This window comes from Papaver somniferum, chromosome 8 (assembly GCF_003573695.1).
Source record: "Papaver somniferum cultivar HN1 chromosome 8, ASM357369v1, whole genome shotgun sequence".
In the NCBI taxonomy this organism is placed as follows: domain Eukaryota; kingdom Viridiplantae; phylum Streptophyta; class Magnoliopsida; order Ranunculales; family Papaveraceae; genus Papaver; species Papaver somniferum.
Genome location: NC_039365.1, coordinates 81652017 through 81671532, shown reverse-complemented (window position 1 = coordinate 81671532; position 19516 = coordinate 81652017). Strand labels below are relative to the sequence as shown.

Here is a 19516-nt window from a genome sequence, read left to right as displayed (position 1 = left end):
TTTAGACATCCACATGAGAATTTGTGAAGTTTTTCATTCCGTAGACGAAGATGACATCTACTTTCAATTTGACATTTCTTTCCACAATAAAAGCAGTTGACATGAAGGTTTTTATCCATTCTCAACCGAGTCGTCCTTGTAGGCTGACGTACATTATTTACAGATACATCTGCAGCTGTAGATTGAAGGAGGTCTCTTGCTTTAACAAAATTCACCTTTCCATTACTTGGAGCCTCTATACCTTTATAGCCCAGACCACGTGTATCACGATGTTCTTTACATGCTCCAAGCATAGAAGATAGTTTTGTAGAGCTAGAATTGAATTTCTTCAAATTCCCTTCTAAAATTTTAACCTTTTCAAGAGAAGCGATAAGATCAGTCTCCAATATTTTTTCTCGGGTGAGGAAATATTTTTCTCTGACATTAAAACACTCTTGTTGAGAGACATATCTTGCTTTGGTTTCTGCAAGACTTTCTTTCAACACAAGGGTATTTCGATGAAGATCATCACATTCAGATTTCTTTGAACATATATCTTTGTTACGATCTTTATGAGTAGCTTGTAATAAGTTATATCCAGAATCATACCCCTTAAAGAGTTTTCTTAATTTTCTGTTTTCAATGTAGAGAGGGGTCAAAAATTCAGTCAAGCAGGATGTTGACTTATTTTTCTTTAGGAGATGATCAAAGAGGATGAGGTACTGCGAGACTTCTTCTTTGAAATTTTGTCCTTCTTCTGAATCACTTTCATCATAAAGTTCATCTAACTGTTCATCAAGAAGAGCTTCCCAGTTAAGTAAGGATTTAGAAAAAGACGTCGAAACAGAATTCTCAGCGGAATCAGGACACTTGACCAAGTTGGAATGTCCCCAAGCTGGTGGTGCGTGATCAGAGATGTTCTTTTCCATATCATATCGCTACAAACACAGACTTATGAGGTCTTTAATGTGTTTGCCTGCTCTGATACCAATTGAAAATGCGGGGGTCTAACAACCATACCCAACAATTCGTTTGGAAATCTGAGATGACTTACTCCAATACACTTTCTAGAGAATCAACTAGACAGTTAGACTAAATATAGACTAAAGTATATCAAAGAGTTTAATATCTCTAACTCTTAATTCAATCCGCAATCAGCAAATAGAAATATGCGAGCCCGGTTGAATATAAAAGGAGTTACTTGAACGGTACCAAAGACCAATTTTCAAGTGTCAATCAATGTGAATCAACAATCAAAGGTTGGATATTCTAATTGATTGATCTTAACGCACAGCCTGTGATATTTCAATTATATAAAAATATAATGCGGAATAGAAAAAACACAGACACCAGAATTTTGTTAACGAGGAAACCGCAAATGCAGAAAAACCCCGGGACCTAGTCCAGATTGAACACCACACTGTATTAAGCCGCTACAGACTTTAGCCTACTACCAATTAACTTCGTACTGGATTGTAGTTGAACCCTAATCAATCTCACACTGATTCAAGGTACAGTTGCGTTCCTTACGTCTCTGATCCCCGTAGGATACTACGCACTTGATTCCCTTGGTTGATCTCACCCACAACCAAGAGTTACTAAGACCCAAAGTCGAAGACTTGATAAACAAATCTGTCTCACACATAAAAGTTTGTAGATTGAATAAATCCGACTCCCACAGAAATACCCAAGAGTTTTTGTTCCCTCTTTTGATAAATCAAGGTGAACATGAACTAATTGATAAAACGGACTTATATTCCCGAAGAACAACCTAGTATTGGCAATCACCTCACAATAATCTTATTCGACTAGCGAAACAAGATATTGTGGAATCACAAACGATGAGACGAAGATGTTTGTGATTAATGTTATCTTTCCTATTAGAGAAATTAATCTCGAGTCAATTATTTCAATTGTATTCAATACGATAGAATCGGGCAAGATCAGAACACGCAACTACAAAGAAAATAGTTGGGTCTGGATCCACAATCCCAATGAAGTCTTTGAAATCGTTAACCTACAGGGTCTCGATGGAAACCTAAGGTTAAAGGAGAATCTACTCTATTTATGCAACTAGTAACACACAGGAGATGTGGGGATTAGATTTCCCAGTTGCTAGAGTTCTCCTTTATATGGTTTTCAAATCAGGGTTTGCAATCCAAGTTATCTTGGTAAAAAAGCATTCAATATTCACCGTTAGATGAAAAACCTGATTCAACCAAGCTAATATCTTCCAACCGTTAGATCGAACTTAGCTTGTTACACACAAATGAAATGTACCCTCATTTAGGTTTATGTAACCGTACCTAAACGTGTACACCATGTTGGTTCACAAACAGTTAACCGAGGTTAGCCATATGATTACTCTTATATCAACCTTATTCATTTTAACCATAATTAGTTCAAATGACTTAAATGAAACTAGTTAAAGAGTTGTTCAATTGCTATATTATCATAGAATCATACAAGAACACAATTGAAGCAAAATCGCTTTGATTCACTCGAATCAATCATGAACATTATAGCCACGGTTTGCAAAGATTGCATTCTTTATTATATAAATGTTTATGTTCATGTTTAAAACCGATTTTAGATATTTAACCTTCAAGTATGCAAACGGGTACGCATACTTGAAATACCCTGACTAAGTTTGGGTTCCGCCAGTACGCAAACGGGTACGCGAACTACAAATCCCAGCAGAAATTCTCGGACATGAACTTGTACGCCAGTACGCAAACGGGTACGCATACTTAGGTTCCCGGATTTCTCAAACCAACAGGTAAGCAAATGGGTGCGCATACTGTGGTTCCAGGAAATGGATTACATATGTGCAAGAGTGCACAACATGACATATCCATATCCAATAATGGTTAAGTGTTCTAAACTCTTATTTCAATCATTGAAACTTTCTTAGAGGATGACAACACCAAATGATTGTATCACACAAACCATGTAAGATGTTACTCAGAAATTTTCACATGATATAAGATGAACTTGGTCGAAGCGAAAGCTTGCCAACACATATTTCGAAAAATATGTAAGCGAGATAAACTCAGCTTGAAATCTCAAATGTGTATATAGAAAACTATATCGTAATACGACTTATGTCTCAATATAGGAGATAGAGTAGAAATAGACTTTCCAAGTGATAGATGAGTTTAAGACTCCACGTACCTTTTTTATATGAAGTTTCACAAGCTGTCCTTAGTAGTTCTTCGTCTTCAAATGATGAACGTCGTGAAAACTAAGATCAACTACACAATATATGTCCTAGTCCGAGACATCTATAAATAGGCTAGAAATCATGACTTATAGTTTTGATCACTAACATTGACAAACATGCTTGAGATAGCAACGCACGCGAGTTCGACCGAGCAGTGCTCTAACAACATAATTCCCCCACTTCTACCAACAACAAGAATATAACTATAATTATCGAAACAAAAGAAATTACGTAAATTGTGAGCACCTACCAGATCTCTGAGAGAAAAACAATTTGGGGGTTGAAATCCCTGAAAAACACCTGTAAATTGCAGACAATCGAGAATGTTTCTCAATCCTCGGCAGTTCCAAGGAAAAAGTAGCATCGACCTTGTGGTCGATTTCGAGCAGATGTGGCACCCGTACAAAAAAGTAACTGAATATGCGGGGGTACAACAACCACACCCAACTATTTCGTTCGGAAATCTGTATGGAATAAACTCCAATATAATTCTGAGAGAACCAAGTTATGAGTCTCAATCATGATACATATTAAAGAGCTTTATCTCTCTCTCAACACAATCAGTAAATCAAACAGAAATCCGTGAACCTGATTGTTATGAGAATAACACGGATGGTACCAAAGATCAACGTCCGAGTGTCAATCAAGTCTTATCCAACAAACAAGGTCGGATTTATCAACTATGATTGGACTACGCACAACCTGTGATATTTCAATTATAACGAGGAAACCGCAAATGTTAAAAAAACCGGGACCTAGTCCAGACTTGAACACCACACTGTATTAAGCCGCTACAGAATCTAGTCAATTAAGGTACAGTCACGTTCCTTATGCCTCTTGAATCTCGCAAGACCCTATGTACTTGATTCCCCAAGATGACGTCCTTTACAGCGTAGAAGTTGCTACGACCCAAAGTCGAAGACTTATAAAAAAATTGTCTCTCACTGATAAGTCTATTATATTTGTTGTATCCGTCTTAAGATAAAGATCGAGGTGAACAGGAAACTCAACTAATAATCCGGTCTTATACTCCCGAAGAGTATCCTATAAATATTACTCACATCATAATAACCTAACTGATTAATAGAAGAAGTTATTGCGGAACCACAAGAGTCTGAGACGAAGAAACTATTGTGAATAATTTTTATATCTTACCTATCGGAGATAAATATCGAGAAAACCTTAGAGAAGATTAAACTCAATACGATAGAAAAAGTAAGATCAGGATACGCAACTACAGAGAAAATTGTTGGACCTGGATTTACGAATCCCAAATGAAGTCTTTAAGTCGTTAAACCTAGTAATGGTTTTCAGAAGAACTGGAACCTAGGTTAATGGAGAATCGACTCTAGCTTGCAACTAGGACACACGAGAGTGTCGGGATTAGGTTTCCCAGATGCCATAGTTCCTCCTTATATAGTTTTTCAAATCAGGGTTGCTTACAATCAAAGCTAAGATAGCTTAGTAACAAAGCAATTAATATCCATCATTAGATGAACTCCTGATTTAAGATTCAAGCTAAGTTTGCTTAGAAAATAAGTAATCAATATCCACCGTTAGATGGTATTAGCTTGATACACACAAATGAAAAATACCTATATTTAGATATGGGTGAACCGTACCTAAACGTGTATAACAAGTTGGCTCAATAACAGTTAACCGAAGTTATCCATATAAACACTTTTGGCTTAGCCGTATTCATCTAACACTTCTAGATCAAATATGATAATCAATCAATCATGATAGATAATTAAATGAATCTAAATGTGCTTTAAGAGAGTTGTTCAAATGTTCACTATCTCATAGAAATATCCATGAACAATTTGAAGCATGTATTCGGTTTGGTTTGTAATTGTACAAAGTACTTATACGTACATGAACCATTCATGAACATATTTCCACGGTTTGCAAAGAAAGTTTGCATACCTTAATTCATTAAATGTCTAGGGACTTTAGTTCACAAACGAGCCTGCGTTCATGAGTATGAGTTGTCATACTTACCTATTTTAGAACCTAACCACTGTGTTCGCAAACTGAATACGAGAACTACAGTTCCGGACCTTGCCTAGTATTTTCGTTTGCAAACCACAGTTCCAGACCTATCACAGGTAAACTCATTCGCAAACACAGTTCGCAAACAAGAGTTCTGGACTTGAACTAGTTTTCTTGCATACTAGGTACGCATATTGTGTTGTATCGAGACATTAATAGTTGTTCTAAAAACTCTCATTCAATCATTGAAGCATCCTTGGAAGACGACAATGTTAATCTTACACATACCACTATCTTCAAGTAATTTTCAAATGATTAATTGATCAATACTAAACTTCCCAAGTTAACATCAAATGATTGTCTCACACAAATCATGAAAGATGTTCAAGTTAATTTTCACATGATCATCTTGACTTGATATTTAGTTTCCAACAACGAATTGTTTACAACTAAACTTGTTGAGTAGATGATGAAGCTTTCTAAGCTTTGAACTTGTATTTCGAGAAATATATAAACGAGATAAACTCGACTCAAAAATTCAAATTTGTATAATACAAAGTCTATATAGATATACGACTTAGTCTCATTAGTATATATAATTGAATAGACTTATGAGTGATAGATAAGTTTTGGTCTCCACATACCTTTTATCGACAAAGTTCCTCCAAGGTATTCAGTAGATCTTCTTCTTCAATTGGTGAACTCCGTGAAGTCTAATACTCAACTACACACTTCTATCCTAATCCGAGACATAACTATAAGTAAATTAGAAATAGAGTATATAGTTTTGATCAAATAAACTTGACAAACAAGCTTGAGATAGCAACACTTGCGAGTACGACTGAGCAGTGCTCTAACAATCTCCCCCTTTGTCAATTTTACTGACAAAACTATCAGTACATATGGATTACAAAATAAATAAACTTTGTAGCTTCTGATCTATCATGCTTGATTTCCTTGGCTCTTCAACATCCTTGAATTCTTCATTACTTCAAGTTCTCCATCGATTCTAAATGTGATCAACTCAGGATCATTTTCGTTGAAGATCCTTAGCAATAACAATAAGAAAATAAATGTTCTCAATCATTGTTATTCATTGTCATGGTATTATTATAATTCAGAATAAATTGTTATTTGAATGATTATCTTGAATCATAATTTAGATTATGAACAATAAATTGTTCTTAACCGAAATTCATCAAGTATGAAAAAATGTTTATTAATCTTAGTCATATATATATTTCGAGAACTAATTACCAAGATAAACTTGACTCGAAATTCTTGATATGCTTACAATAGTCTAATTAGTTATGCGACAACGTCTCATAGATCGAAGTATGAATATAACTTAAAGAAATAGGTGGTTCGGGTCTTCACTTTCCTTTTGTTGAATAAGTTCTCCAAAAGCTTCGGTTGATCTTCGACTTCAAACGGTAGAACGCAGTGATGTCCGATTCTCAACTACATACTTTTATCCTAGTCCGAGACTTAACTAATTGTAGACTAGAAATCAAGATATAGTTTTGGAAACAAGCTTGAGATAGCAACACTTGTGAGTTCGACCGAGCAATGCTCTAACACTTATATATCTAAAGTAGTCAGCAACAACCATTGCTCATGAGAAAGCTTTCATAGCCACTATGAAGAGAAACAAAGATATTGGATCGCCTTGGCATATTCCTCTAGTATGTTTGTATGGATTGCATGGTGAGCCATTTAGTGGTATCAAAATTTCATTGGTTAAGATACACTGAAAGATTGGTGAACACCATATCCAAATCCCATTTTTTTTCATAATTTCCACGATAAAGCTCCATTCTAGCACGTCCAAAGCTTTGGACATGTTTAGTGTTAAAGCTAAATAACTGTCAGCTTTATTTTTCCTCTTCGATGTACGTATAATCTCATGAGCTAGTGAAATGTTGTCTGAGATAAGCCTTCCTAGGACATATGCATATTGACTCGTGCTTCATTCTTATGCCCATAAGTTTAGATATGGGATTAAATGATATGTTGCAAAGTGATATGGGTCTGTAATCTACTGGTGAGCTTGGTGTTTTGACTTTGGGTATCAACATTAATCTTTTCTGATTCAATTTATTGTTAATAAAATTACTTCTGAAAATATCCAGTACTATTCGAACCATATCATCTTTAATGATGTCCCACTGTATCAGATAAAAGCCCGGAGGAAAGCCATCAGGCCCATGTACTTTCCACGGGTCCACGCTCTTCAGAGTTTCCAAAATTCGGCTTCTACAGGTATAACGACGAGTCTTTCATTTTCCCGTGGGTTAATTACCTTGTTGATATATCATAGAAAGTCCTCATCTAAAGTAAGATATGATAAGGTGTTGATTTATTGGAAGTGGTCACTTAATAGATGAGAGAAGGTACCTTTATGTGAATAACAAACATCATTTTTATCTTGTAAAGCCTTTATTCTATTTACTGACCGTTGTCTATTAGCACTGGCAGGGTGAACTATTATATTCTTGTGGACTTCTTTGAATATTTTTTTTTTATTTTTCTGCATCCAGAATTTCCTTTTAATATCTTCTCATTTGTCAATCCCCTTCTCGACTCTAAGAATATCTTATGTGGTGTCATAATTTCCAACTAAAAGATTTAAACTATCAAGATGATAGTAAAGATTTCTATTTTGGTATTAATATTTCCAAATAAAGCTTTCTTCCAGATTCCAAGAACTTTCCTAGTAACATTGAGCTAGTGATTGACATTTGTGAGAAACTCCAACTGAATACTTGGACTCCAACCTTTTATTACATGAGCTGTCTTTTAACCAACAAACAAAAAACTTCCAATTTCTACTTATATTATTATCAGACTTATACAAATTCAAGCATATTGGAGTATGATCAGATCGTAGGTAGTTAAATGAGAAAAATTTGAGTTAGGGAATTGAATAAGCCAATCATCATTAGTTAATTCTTTGTCTAATATTGTCTTGATTTTTCTTGTCGTATGCTTATTAATGGTCCAAGTAAAAGGTGTACCATTATAACTCAAGTCTATTAAACCTTCCTCATAATACATTGAGTTGTATAAGGAGATGAAGAACTAGACGCAGTTTTTCTACCAATCTTATCACCAGGGTCAAGGATAATATTAAGTAACTAATTAAAACCCATGGTTGATTAATTTTTGGACCTAAGTCTCTTATAAAACTCCATTGAGTTTTCTTTTCCTTTGGCTTACAAGAGCCATGCACACAAGATAAAAGCCATTCATATTTTGATGCATCATGCCTCACTAGATAATGAATCATGTTTCTAGAGGAATGTACAATATCAAACTCAAATCCATATTTCCAAAGGAGAAGTAAGCCTCCAGACAAACCTATAGATGGTTCAAAATGAGAATTGGGATAATCTAAACACTAAGAAAGTTTGAGAATTTTCTCAGAGTTAATTTTAGTTTCCTGCAAAAAATATTGTATCTAGATTATGAGTTCTACCTAGATTTTTTATGTGGTTTCTAGTCTTTGTATCATTGAATCCCCGACAATTCTGTGTAATATTTTTTACAATAAAAAATATATAGTGCATAACAAACAAATTAATAGAATTTTGATGACAAAAGAAGTTGAAAAATTAGAAAGATGAGTGGTTCCAGTGTATACTTGAGTATGGTCACCCTGACAATCTTTCATGGGTTCAGAGGTATCTGCCTCTGAAATTCCGAATCCATCTGCATGTTGACATGAGTATCCATACTAACAGTTTCAATATAATGTAGGGTATTAGGTTGATTGATAACGGATCCATACGTCTTCTCCAAAGATAGTTTTCCACCGGCCACCACGATGTAGTGGCTTCGTGAGTTCGATTTCTATTTCAGCCTTCACAGTGTTACCGTATCTTAGCTTCAAGTTTTTCGAGTGTGTAGATATTTTCTTTCCCATAAATCTAATAGCTTCGCTATCAACAACAACATTCATATGCCCAAGTTTCAAGTACTTAAACTGAACTGTAAACTTTTGATGTATAAACATATGGCATTTTAAAGGGACGTTGGAACAATATTTTTGAACATCAAACATAGCCCCTCCAATCAGCCATAGACCATTCTGAATCACTTCGTTTTTTTTGTCTTCACTGTTAAGCCCTACAAGCATAAGTTTATGCCCCATGATACATATTTCTTTGTTTCGATAACTACTTTATAGAAAATTAATGCCTTCTCTAAAAATCTTCATTTTTATTTTGTCTTCTGCCATTAGTTTTCCCAAAATTGCATAAGACCATTCTTATGCAGCTTTATTAATGGTTTGAGATGAGCCAACAGTTCTCCCATGGTTGTGGTATTGCTATGGATGCATTTCTTAGTTGTCTTGAAAGTTGATTAATACGGTTTAGGAGTTTGAAGATATTTTATGGTTTCTTTGAAAGTAAAATTGAGAGCGTTTAGATCTCAAAACAGTATGATTTAGGTTGAAAAAATTATCTTGAAAACCATATGTATATAGCCACAAACCACTTTTCTTTTATCTGGAGTTGAAATCCCGTATGTCCAATATATTATTCTTGATAAGTTATTGAAAAGGCATAAGATGATTTTTGGAATATATGGTCAAAACCGAAAGTTGCATGTAACTTAATTGAAGGTTGTTTTCTCTGCCAGGAATCGACATCAGTTTAGGAGCCAAAAAAAATTGAATTTTCTGTTCATGTTGACTTTGGATTTGAAGGTATCGATTTTGATCATGATTTGTTTGAAGTATTTGGTGATGATTATAACAATTGTACTACTACTAAGATATGCTACAGGAATCGATGATATCGATATACTAATATGGACCATCAACACTAAGAGGATGGTTAACATCACTGTTTTATTTTCAGAAATCCACCATTGGATACCCCCGATTGATTGTCAAATAACCTGAAAAGATAATACACTATCATTAGACTAGATTTTGATGATATGTTAATAAATAGATATAGTAATAAACTCGATATACGAGAGAATGGGAAAAAAATTTAAACAAAGAAATATCAGGGTTAGAATAAAGGAATGAAATGTCTGTCCAAGATAATACCACATATCTAGGAAGGCATAGTTTTGAAAACTAGCTTAATCACACGAAGAAAATATCATAACTAAATCATAACAGTCGTTTTTTTTAAAACTAAATTGTAAAAGTTGCATAAAAATCATGAAATGAAAAAAATAATCTTTTGAAAGAAAATCCAATTTTTTTATTTGAGTTGGCTTGTAAGGCACACTGTTCCTCAGAGCTTCTCTCCTTCTCCAACTCTAATTTGCAATAAAAAATTATCACTGGACTGGACTTACAACCACTGGGGAGTTCATGTGGGCATGTTTATGTGTTTTGATCTCAGATTTGTTACCCAAGGGCCAGGGATTGAGGGGTGAGCAATTTAACCGTAGTCCGCAAATTTAACCGGGACCAACAGTAGTTTTATGGATGGATATCCAAATCGTTCACCAATGGATTGGATGCGGATGAGATTTTTGAAATCCAACAGATAACGAATTGGGTCCGGATGCAACCATGAAAATCAGTTGGAAATCCATAATCATTAGATTAAGGGCATTTATATAGTTTTTAGAAAATATATAGATAACTTACGAATTCCTAAGGTGTTTGCTTGGAGTGTTGTCCATGATACTTTTATATTTATATACATATACATAATGTGTAGGTTCTATAAGAAGTCGGTTATGTCGGCTTTATTTTCTCATTATAAATTTTAACTAAAACAAGTCCATTGGATTATCCGTTCATCCGTTGGATGCAAATCTGTTGGTTGTTGGATTGGATGCGGACGCAAAACTTGATTGGGTGCGGATGAGTTAAAAACCAGCCAATACCGGTCCATACTGGCCCATACTCACCCCTAGGGCCCAGGGTATTAATAACACATTCTACGGTCACGTGTCCAACCAAAAGGCTCAGAAGTTAAGGAAACGTTTGGATCCGAAAAATAATCTTCATTTTTTGTACACAAATTTTATCAGAGCTCGAGACTTATGTCGTCTGTTTTCAATTTTCTAGGGTTTCTTCTTCTTATCAATCTTTAAATCTCAAGGGTTTCGATTATTATCAGATATTTCGTTTGATGGCTATGACAAGAACTAACGAAGAATCTGATAGAGAAGAAGAAAAATCTGATGATGTCTCCACTAAATTTCCTTCGTTCGAGTTTGATTCTCCTGACAAAACTGAGGATTCACTTGAGGGTGATAAGACTGGGCAAGACGAATCGGATGAAGTGTCAGGTAATAATATTTCAACTACTGTTGAGTTTGTTAACAAAGAATTAGATAGCAAAGTTGGAATTAGGGTTTCTAATAATAATGATACAGATTATGTTTTTGATATTAAAACTGTAGAATCGAAGAGGTCTTTGGAGGGTGTTTCTGTGGATTCTAGTGTAGATGTGAAAATGGAAACTAGGGTGTCCGAAGAAAAGGCTGGGGCGGTAAGAGAAGAGGATTTTGATGAGAAAAGTGAAGATTGGTCTAGTGAGGAGATGAAAGAAGATGATGAAATGGCTGAGAAATCAAACGTATTGGATTTTAATTCAGCTTATTCAACTGTAGATGAAGGGAATGATGATAGAATGACAGAGGCATTTGGATTAGAAGCTGAGAAGGCAATGAGTTTTGGCTTTGAACCAGGGGATATGGTTTGGGGGAAAGTAAAGTCTCATCCATGGTGGCCAGGGCAAGTTTTTAGTGAAGCATATGCTACAACATCTGTTAGGCGTTCAAAACGAGTCGGTCATGTATTAGTTGCATTTTTTGGCGATAGTAGTTATGGATGGTTTGATCCAGCTGAGCTGATTCCATTTGAACCAAATTATTCTGAAAAATCACAACAAACGACTATGAGGATTTTTGTTAGAGCTGTTGAAGAAGCTGTTGATGAAGTTCGTCGAAGAGCTTCTCTTGGGTTGGTTTGTTGTTGTAGAAACCCCCACAATTTTCGGCCAACAATCATTCGAGGGCAATTTACAGTTGATGTGCTAGACTATGAAGGAGGGACATATTCGGTTAAGGAAATCAAAAATGCAAGAGATAGTTTTCAGCCTGGTGAAGCACTTTCCTTCGTTCAGCAGTTGGCTGCCAATCCCCGGGATTACGGGGAAAAGGATAATGAAAGGAAGGGTATTGATTGGATTAGGAACGTGGCTACTTTTCTTGCTCTACGGAAAGAAACTTATGAAGAATTCGACGAGACCTATTCTCAGGCATTTGGAGGGCCATCCGCACGCCCTGATACCAGTGCAACACGGGTGTTGGATCAGGCTGCTAAAGTTCCCCTTCGAGGTACATGTTTTATTTAAAATAACGGCTATTATAATCTTTGTTTATAGATTTATGTTACTAAAGTTTGTCACACAATGTATAATCCTGTTAGATGTGATCCTAATATATTAAATTTTCTGTTTGTTTCTCCATTATGCTTCTTTGGGTTTCTTAAAACATCTTTGGCCAAATGTTGGATTAAGCTTGTCCTTTCTGTACTAAGTTTTGAAATGACCGAACACATTTCGCTCAATTTTATATGTGGAGTAACCTCAAGTAAATTTACTGATATTCCATCTGAATGCTGTCTCCGGCTTTGTCAAATGAAAATGTTTGTATTCCATCAAAATAATTTACATGCATGTCTATTTATCGTCCACACATTCCTCGTTGTATAAACATCTAGTTGAAACATATTTGTACCACTTGGTTGCTTTCTATTGCCATATAAAGTTGGTATCCTTCCCTTTAACACAATTTCATGGTTACTTATACTATCACTAGTATACAAGCAAATCTTTATGTCATGTATCTTTTAATTCTTTTCAGCTCCTTTAAGTGGTCCTCTCGTAATTGCTGAAGCATTGGGTGAGAAAGGCTTCACAAAGTCGTCAAAAGTCAAGGACAAAGTGAAGAAGGATAAGTTTCTACTCAAACGTAGGGATAAACCGAATGTACCTAAAGGTCCAAAACTTAGCAAAGGTCACGCAGGTACTGTGGCAATGGCACCAGGGGATTATGTTTTCAAAAAGAGAACACCATCTGTTTCTAAGAAGCCTTCGATTTCTAAAGAACATGAAGGAGTTCAAACAGTTAACTGTGATGGTGTCGGTGTTGCTAAATCTAGCACGGACATCAGCACTGTCATAGTAGAAGGAAGCTCTGGGTTCGAGGATACGGATGTCTCACGTCAAATGAGTGATAAAGGGATGCGTGTTGGGGATACAGGTACCACTGATACTGAATTGGATGGTTCAATTGCATTGATGAATTCAGAAGCCAGTGGAACTCTAGATAGTGCTAACCAGAAACTGGAAAAGGCTGATGTATATTTGAAACTGGAGGAGAGTACATCACAACCAAGAAAATCTGAAGGACTTGAACAACCCGAACAACTAATATTAACTTCAGAAGGGTATGGGGGACTAGATCAAGTTTCCGAAAGTGGTGATGGCAGAGATATTTTGGAGCCTCTGGGTGCACCTCCATTTCCTGTCGATGCCAAGCTTCACAAAGGGGCGAGTGGTATGAGTTCTGATACGGTTGTTAAGAAAGCAAAGGTTCTTAAACGACCAATGAATTTGAGTACTGATAAGACTATTATGGGCGAAAAAAAGAAAAAGAGGAAGAAGCAATTAGGGTCAGAAGATATCTCAGATCAACCCCCGAAGCGTCTAAAAAAAGGGAAAGATGGAGAGTTCTTGAGAAAGTCTACTGGAAAACTACAGCTAGATCCACAAAAGAAAATGGGTGGTGCCAACAGTACTATTTTCTCTGATTCCTTGGAGCTGTCGCCGAAGGATGACCCTTCAAAGATCAGTGTTGAACTTCCAGAACTGCTCGATGACCTGCTAGGTCTGGCTGTTGATCCATTCTATGGGGTGGGAAGAAACAGTCCTACAATTGTACGACATGTTCTGCTGCAATTACGTACCCTTGTTTATCAGAAGAGCTTGGTACTGGTTCCTACGAATGACCCTGAAACGTCAAACTTTAACCAAAATAAGTCTCTCGCTGGTGCTGGACCGTGTAAGATCCCTTCTGGTGAGAATGCAATAAAATCGTCTGCAAGACTACCAAAACCTTTGCCAAGACCGGATGATCCTACTAAAGCCGGACAAAAACGTAGCCTTTCTGAACGTCAAGAAGAGAAATCTGCCAAAAAGCTCAAGAAAATGAGCGAGTTGAAGTCGTTGACTGCTGAAAAGAAGGGTGGAATCCTAAGGGTTCCAGAACCAAAGCAAGCAGAACGGAAAGAGGCAGGGACTGGTGGGGTTTTTCCTGTAAAACCAACCAAGACAGCTACGGTCACTAAGAGACATGAAAATCTCCAAGCAAAGGTTCCTGGGCCTGCAATGCTGTCAATGATGTTTCCTCCTAGAACAAGTTTGCCGTCTCCGGCTGAGCTGAAGGCAAGGTTTGCACGGTTTGGGCCGCTTGATCACTCTCTCCTTCGTGTATTTTGGAAGTCATCGACCTGCAGGGTTGTGTTTAAGAACAAGTCTCATGCAGTAGCGGCATATGATTATGCTGTCAGAAACAGAGGTCTATTTGGCAATGTTAAGGTGAACTACCAGCTGAAGGATGTGGTACCTGCTGAATCTGCCACTAAATCTCGGCCGGATGATATCATTGATGAATATCCAACAACTCGCCAAACCCAGCAGAAACAGCATTCAGCGGTCCAATTGAAATCATGTCTGAAGAAGCCGATAGGAGAAGAGACAACAGGTTCAGTTATGGGTAGCATTCAAAGAGAAAACAACCCACGTGTAAAGTTTAAGTTGGGTGTGGAAGAAAGTGCAGCTGGTGGTAGTAGTAGTAGGGGAGAAGAGTTGATGCTTAGCAACAACAGTAGTAGTAGTGCTTCAGATGGTAGTTTTGCAACATCCTCATTTGGGCATGGAATGGATATTAATAGTAAGAACTTTCAAAAGTTTATCCCTCCACCACTGCCTCCTGCTTCTCTTTTGCCTCTTCAACCTCCTCTTATTACTGGTCAAGGTTTCATGAAAATCCCTCAATATAATGAACTTGATCAGCAAAGAACTACCACACACACCATCGCCACCAACATTAGCATGAATAAAGTTGATATTTCAAGTGAGATGTTAAACCTTATGTTGAGATGCAATGACATAGTAAGAGATCTCAACTCTTCATTTGGGTATTTCCCTTATCATTCTCTTTGACTTGTACTTGAGAAGAAATTGCCCGGGAATCGATTATATAAACAGAGGAGCGAGACCCCACTGCTGGGTGTTGATCGTTTTGGCAAGGGGAAGAGAAAGAGGTGGGAAGAGCCCGTTGAGCAGCACAAATCGAGGCCCCACCACCCCTGAAAATATTTCGAGGAAGGAAAGAGGGTGACGCATTTCTTTTTGTAAGGAGAGGGTTGAAGCTCAAGAAAATATGTCGTTTCCTATTGATAAAAAAGAAATATAAATCAAACAATGTATCATGCACACCTTCAAATTGTCTGGTTAATGAATCTCTATACGAGGACTACCGTGGTGTAAATTGACATAATTTCTCATTTGTCGTTTTCCTTTTCAGTTATCCTTTTGTTAACTTCTCCAAATCCTTTTGTTACCAATAAGATACTAGGACTTAATGATTCGGAATGAAGCCATGATGGTACAGTAAAGAGATGATTTTTTGGTTTGACCGGCGATGTTTCTTAACAAACAATTATAATGTATCTTTCAAAATGAAGCATTGTCAAAACACTAAAAACAAACGGGATGCACAATCTTTTTGTGATATAATAGGCCTGCACTGTCAGCACGGGGATGGGCTAATGCCTAATAGTTTTAAAAATGTTTGTTCTTCACGTACATTAGATTACCGGGAGGATACCAAAGTGCATCCAAGACAAACACCGACAAACCACTTTTAGTTTAATCTTTGTGAATTCTGGACTCCTCTCCGGTACACAAACACCGACAAACCACTTTTAGTTTAATCTTTGTGAATTCTGGATTCCTCTCCGGTACCCCTATTAGCAGTCATGCGTCGAGTCATGACCTATTTGATGCATATCGTAATAATGCTCAACTGGCGTAGAAGGGTATAGATACATCTATTTAGCAAAATACTCCCGGCAGTAGCAGTAGTCTAGCAACCAAGGGAAGCAGCGCCATTTACTGATTTTCAGGATACCTGGAGGGATTTGACTTTTCGTAAACATTTTTCTCGGGCATCACATGTAGGTAAACCTCGTCTGCACCCTCAAGCACAGACTGCTAAAGGACCTGACTCTTAAGGTAAACGCCTTTTCTTAATAAGTCGACCCAACTATTTTTATAAGAATTGCAATATCCACAGATCTATGCCACGGGAGGCTATATTCTCTAGGAACAACCATAAAGGTATCTCGCCACAGTCACACTTCGAGCAAGAGTGGTGGTGAGAGGAGCAGCTTCTTCTACGGTTCTACCGTAACTCTTCAGCTTCTCCATTTCCGGTTCACCTCAAAAAATATATTCTCATAAACAAGGATCTAACGCTGAGTAAAAAATCATCTGACATCTGTTTTTAAACAAAATCCGAGACCCCAAAATTTTCTAAGAGTAGAAAAACAGAAGAAAAACACACATCCATATGATTTTCTCAAGTTTGATGTCTGGGTCTTCTGAATATCTGAAAAAACTCCGAAACCAGAAAGGATAACATCCATCTTGTACCAGGAACTGGGGAGTCTTTAAGTCGCACACCCTCAACATGACATAAAGTTGAGTTTCTTCATTGTTGTGGCGTAAGCAGGGTGGACAAGAGCTGGTAGCCTGAGTCTTCTCTTTGATATCTTCGACTGCATTACCAACCAATACAAATAGTATTAAAGTTCCACAAAGCTCAATCATAGTTATGCATAGTCAGCCCTTCATTGTATAAGCTTGACTTGGTACAGAATCGAAAAAACAGTAGAAAATGGAAACTTCAGATAGAACGAAATGAGAAACCCCAGATTAGCAAATGAAATTTCTACTAAAACACAGTTCAAGATACGTTCACTGGTGTATATTGACGAAGTTCTACTAGCTATTTTTCAGTAAGATTCACTGACATATTTGAATTGAAGTTAGTATTACGTAAAAAGAAACCAATAATAAACTATAACCAACCTGAAATTTTTGAAAAACATATTCTATCCTTTAAAGTGGTTACCTAAAGCCTTGACTCTAAACTGCGACACTCAAGGTTAACTCGCCACATGCACCTTAGTACGATCCCCTTGAACAGGTTTGGAAGAACTAAGACTAGGTTTCTGGATAGCACTTCTCGAAAAACTTTATCTGTAACAATAAATCATGCTTTGCCTCAAGGAATTTCTTTCAATCAGCAAATGAACCTAAACTGCAAGGTGCAGGTAATCAACATCGGGATCTTATAGTATGATTTTGTTTTTCAGTATCCATGTCATCCCCTTTGATCATCGCAGAATTAGATGAAATTCAGCTAGGCTTTAAAGGGCATGTCAATTAAATCTAGAAATGGGTTGTCCAGATCCTTTTACACTCTCTTGATACAACAATGCTACTTGAACATATATGCGAAATTAACAGAACCCTTATTCACCATAAACTGCCTACAAATAAGTTCGCTACAATGCAGGCTCCTCTAACAAATGTAAAGGGAGAATCATCAGTTTGACATGCAGTTTTTTCATATAGCCTAGTATTCTTGGTATTGATATACATCAGACTCTCACTTCCTAATGTTTGTCTGTATTTCTCATACTTGCGGTTAATTTAAGATGGCATATTAAAAAAAAGGCAGGAAGATCAGAAAGCCACTATCTCCATATATATTAGAAGTTTTTTAAGAACCAAACATAAAATTTCTGCCTTATAATTATCCTTAAGTCTACCAACTCCTTAAAGGGTTCCCGTTGTAACCATCCAGCTCAGTCCTTTCTGTCATCACTATAAAAAAACTAGAAAACTTTCATTCCCCACTCTATCTAGATGTTCTTTATTTGTAGTACAGATGCCAAAAACACAAGAAACATTTTTACTTGTTAGATATCAAAGGATCGACAAAAAAACTAGTGCCTCAATAATACAAACTATTGGTGCTGTAGCTGAAGTGCGACGAAAAAGTGTTGCTTCTTGTAATGTGAACCACCAATACTATTGCAAGCCCTTCAGCATCACTCAACATTTAACATTACACATATACTCTTTCTATTCTCCCAACAATATCTAGAAGCACAAGTATGATCAAACATAAAGTAATAGCCTACAAACAGTAACATGTTTGTATTGTACTCTAATATGAACTGATTTGAGCTGCAGGAAACAAAATTTAGCTGTCTTTTATAAATACAAACCTATAAAGTGTATATCACATTTCCTCTTATGTTGGTATCATGACTGAGTTTTTTTTTATAGCCATCCATGCAGCAAAACTTACACTTTGTGTATCTTTTCTTATCCTAATTTCTACACTTTTTTGTAACTTTCACAAATTCTTTGCAGCTTGCTTGGTTCTCTAACCGATACTGATAAATTGCAATATAAAATAGTTCTCATTAAGAGACATATATTCAAACAACTAAGGTACAGAATAAAAACCTTCAAGTGTGCATTGTGCCGTTTTCCTGATCGCCAACGTCGGATTTGCCCATCATTCATAACCCTAAATCTCATTTTAAAAGATCTGAACATAAAAACAACCACAGCAACCACGAACCATTAACGGTAATCTCTTCACACACAACTTAAAATAAGGGAAACCAATCAAATGAAACAAAGCAGTTTCAAGAAATTACGAGTAAGGTTTCATTTTGTATTTCTTCAACTTAGAAATTTCTGGAGTTCCGGGTTTTCTCTTCCTCTCCTTAGACGAAAAATGTCGACTCTGATTCAACTACAACAAAACCATTAGAAAAAAGAAACAAGTCAGATCAAACCCAAACTACAGAACCTGGTTTATAAAAATATAAAACGATCAAAATTTACTTACTGACAGGGGGTTAGTGATGAAAGATTTATACGCTACATCCAGGGTTTGAGTTCTTGAAGGAGCATTTAGAATGGACTTAAAGATTGAGTTATTAATAAGGAACGGAGCTGGTTTCTGTAACTGTGGTGATGAATTGAGAAAGGTCTTATTGGCAGATAAAAGATTTTTGGTTGAAGAATATGCTGTGAATTGACGAATTTTGCCGAACCATCTCTGCATTTTGTTTTTCTATCTCGAGTAATTTGGAGATTCACAAGGGGAAAGCTGAGCTTAACACTTTGATAAGCCGAGTACAAAAAGTAGGGCAGTCCTGCTAAATGGGTACTCGGGTGCCCG

At 36.5% G+C, this 19516-nt stretch overlaps 2 protein-coding genes across 4 annotated transcripts; one reads left to right on the top strand and one right to left on the bottom strand.

Annotated features, from left to right (window-relative positions):
- Positions 1-11151: 11151 nt before the first annotated feature.
- On the top strand, positions 11152-15772 carry LOC113301782. 3 transcript variants are annotated; one of them, XM_026550600.1, is made up of 3 exons: positions 11152-11461; positions 11576-12514; positions 13043-15772. In XM_026550600.1, the coding sequence occupies exons 1-3, from the start codon at positions 11302-11304 to the stop codon at positions 15403-15405; spliced, it is 3462 nt and encodes a 1153-aa protein (XP_026406385.1). In that variant the 5' UTR covers positions 11152-11301; the 3' UTR covers positions 15406-15772. The 3 variants fall into 3 exon arrangements, with proteins under 3 accessions (XP_026406385.1, XP_026406384.1, XP_026406383.1); XM_026550599.1 differs by having other exon boundaries at positions 11549-12514; XM_026550598.1 differs by having other exon boundaries at positions 11152-12514.
- Positions 15773-16680: 908 nt separating this feature from the next.
- On the bottom strand, positions 16681-19488 carry LOC113301780. Its single transcript, XM_026550596.1, has 4 exons — positions 19181-19488; positions 18987-19084; positions 18790-18874; positions 16681-17024 (listed from the first exon to the last, which is right to left on the bottom strand). The coding sequence occupies exons 1-4, from the start codon at positions 19397-19399 to the stop codon at positions 16932-16934; spliced, it is 495 nt and encodes a 164-aa protein (XP_026406381.1). The 5' UTR covers positions 19400-19488; the 3' UTR covers positions 16681-16931.
- Positions 19489-19516: the final 28 nt, after the last annotated feature.

What these genes read in the sequence shown, in the direction of transcription:
- LOC113301782 (XM_026550598.1), top strand. Translation starts at nt 11,302, where the DNA reads ATGGCTATGACAAGAACTAACGAAGAATCTGATAGAGAAGAAGAAAAA. An exon ending in TGCTAAAGTTCCCCTTCGAG is followed by an intron (nt 12,515 to 13,042) that starts GTACATGTTTTA and finishes AATTCTTTTCAG; the next exon opens with CTCCTTTAAGTGGTCCTCTC.
- LOC113301780 (XM_026550596.1), bottom strand. Translation starts at nt 19,399, where the DNA reads ATGCAGAGATGGTTCGGCAAAATTCGTCAATTCACAGCATATTCTTCA. An exon ending in TCATCACTAACCCCCTGTCA is followed by an intron (nt 19,085 to 19,180) that starts GTAAGTAAATTT and finishes GTTTTGTTGTAG; the next exon opens with TTGAATCAGAGTCGACATTT. An exon ending in GGCACAATGCACACTTGAAG is followed by an intron (nt 17,025 to 18,789) that starts GTTTTTATTCTG and finishes TTGGTAATGCAG; the next exon opens with TCGAAGATATCAAAGAGAAG.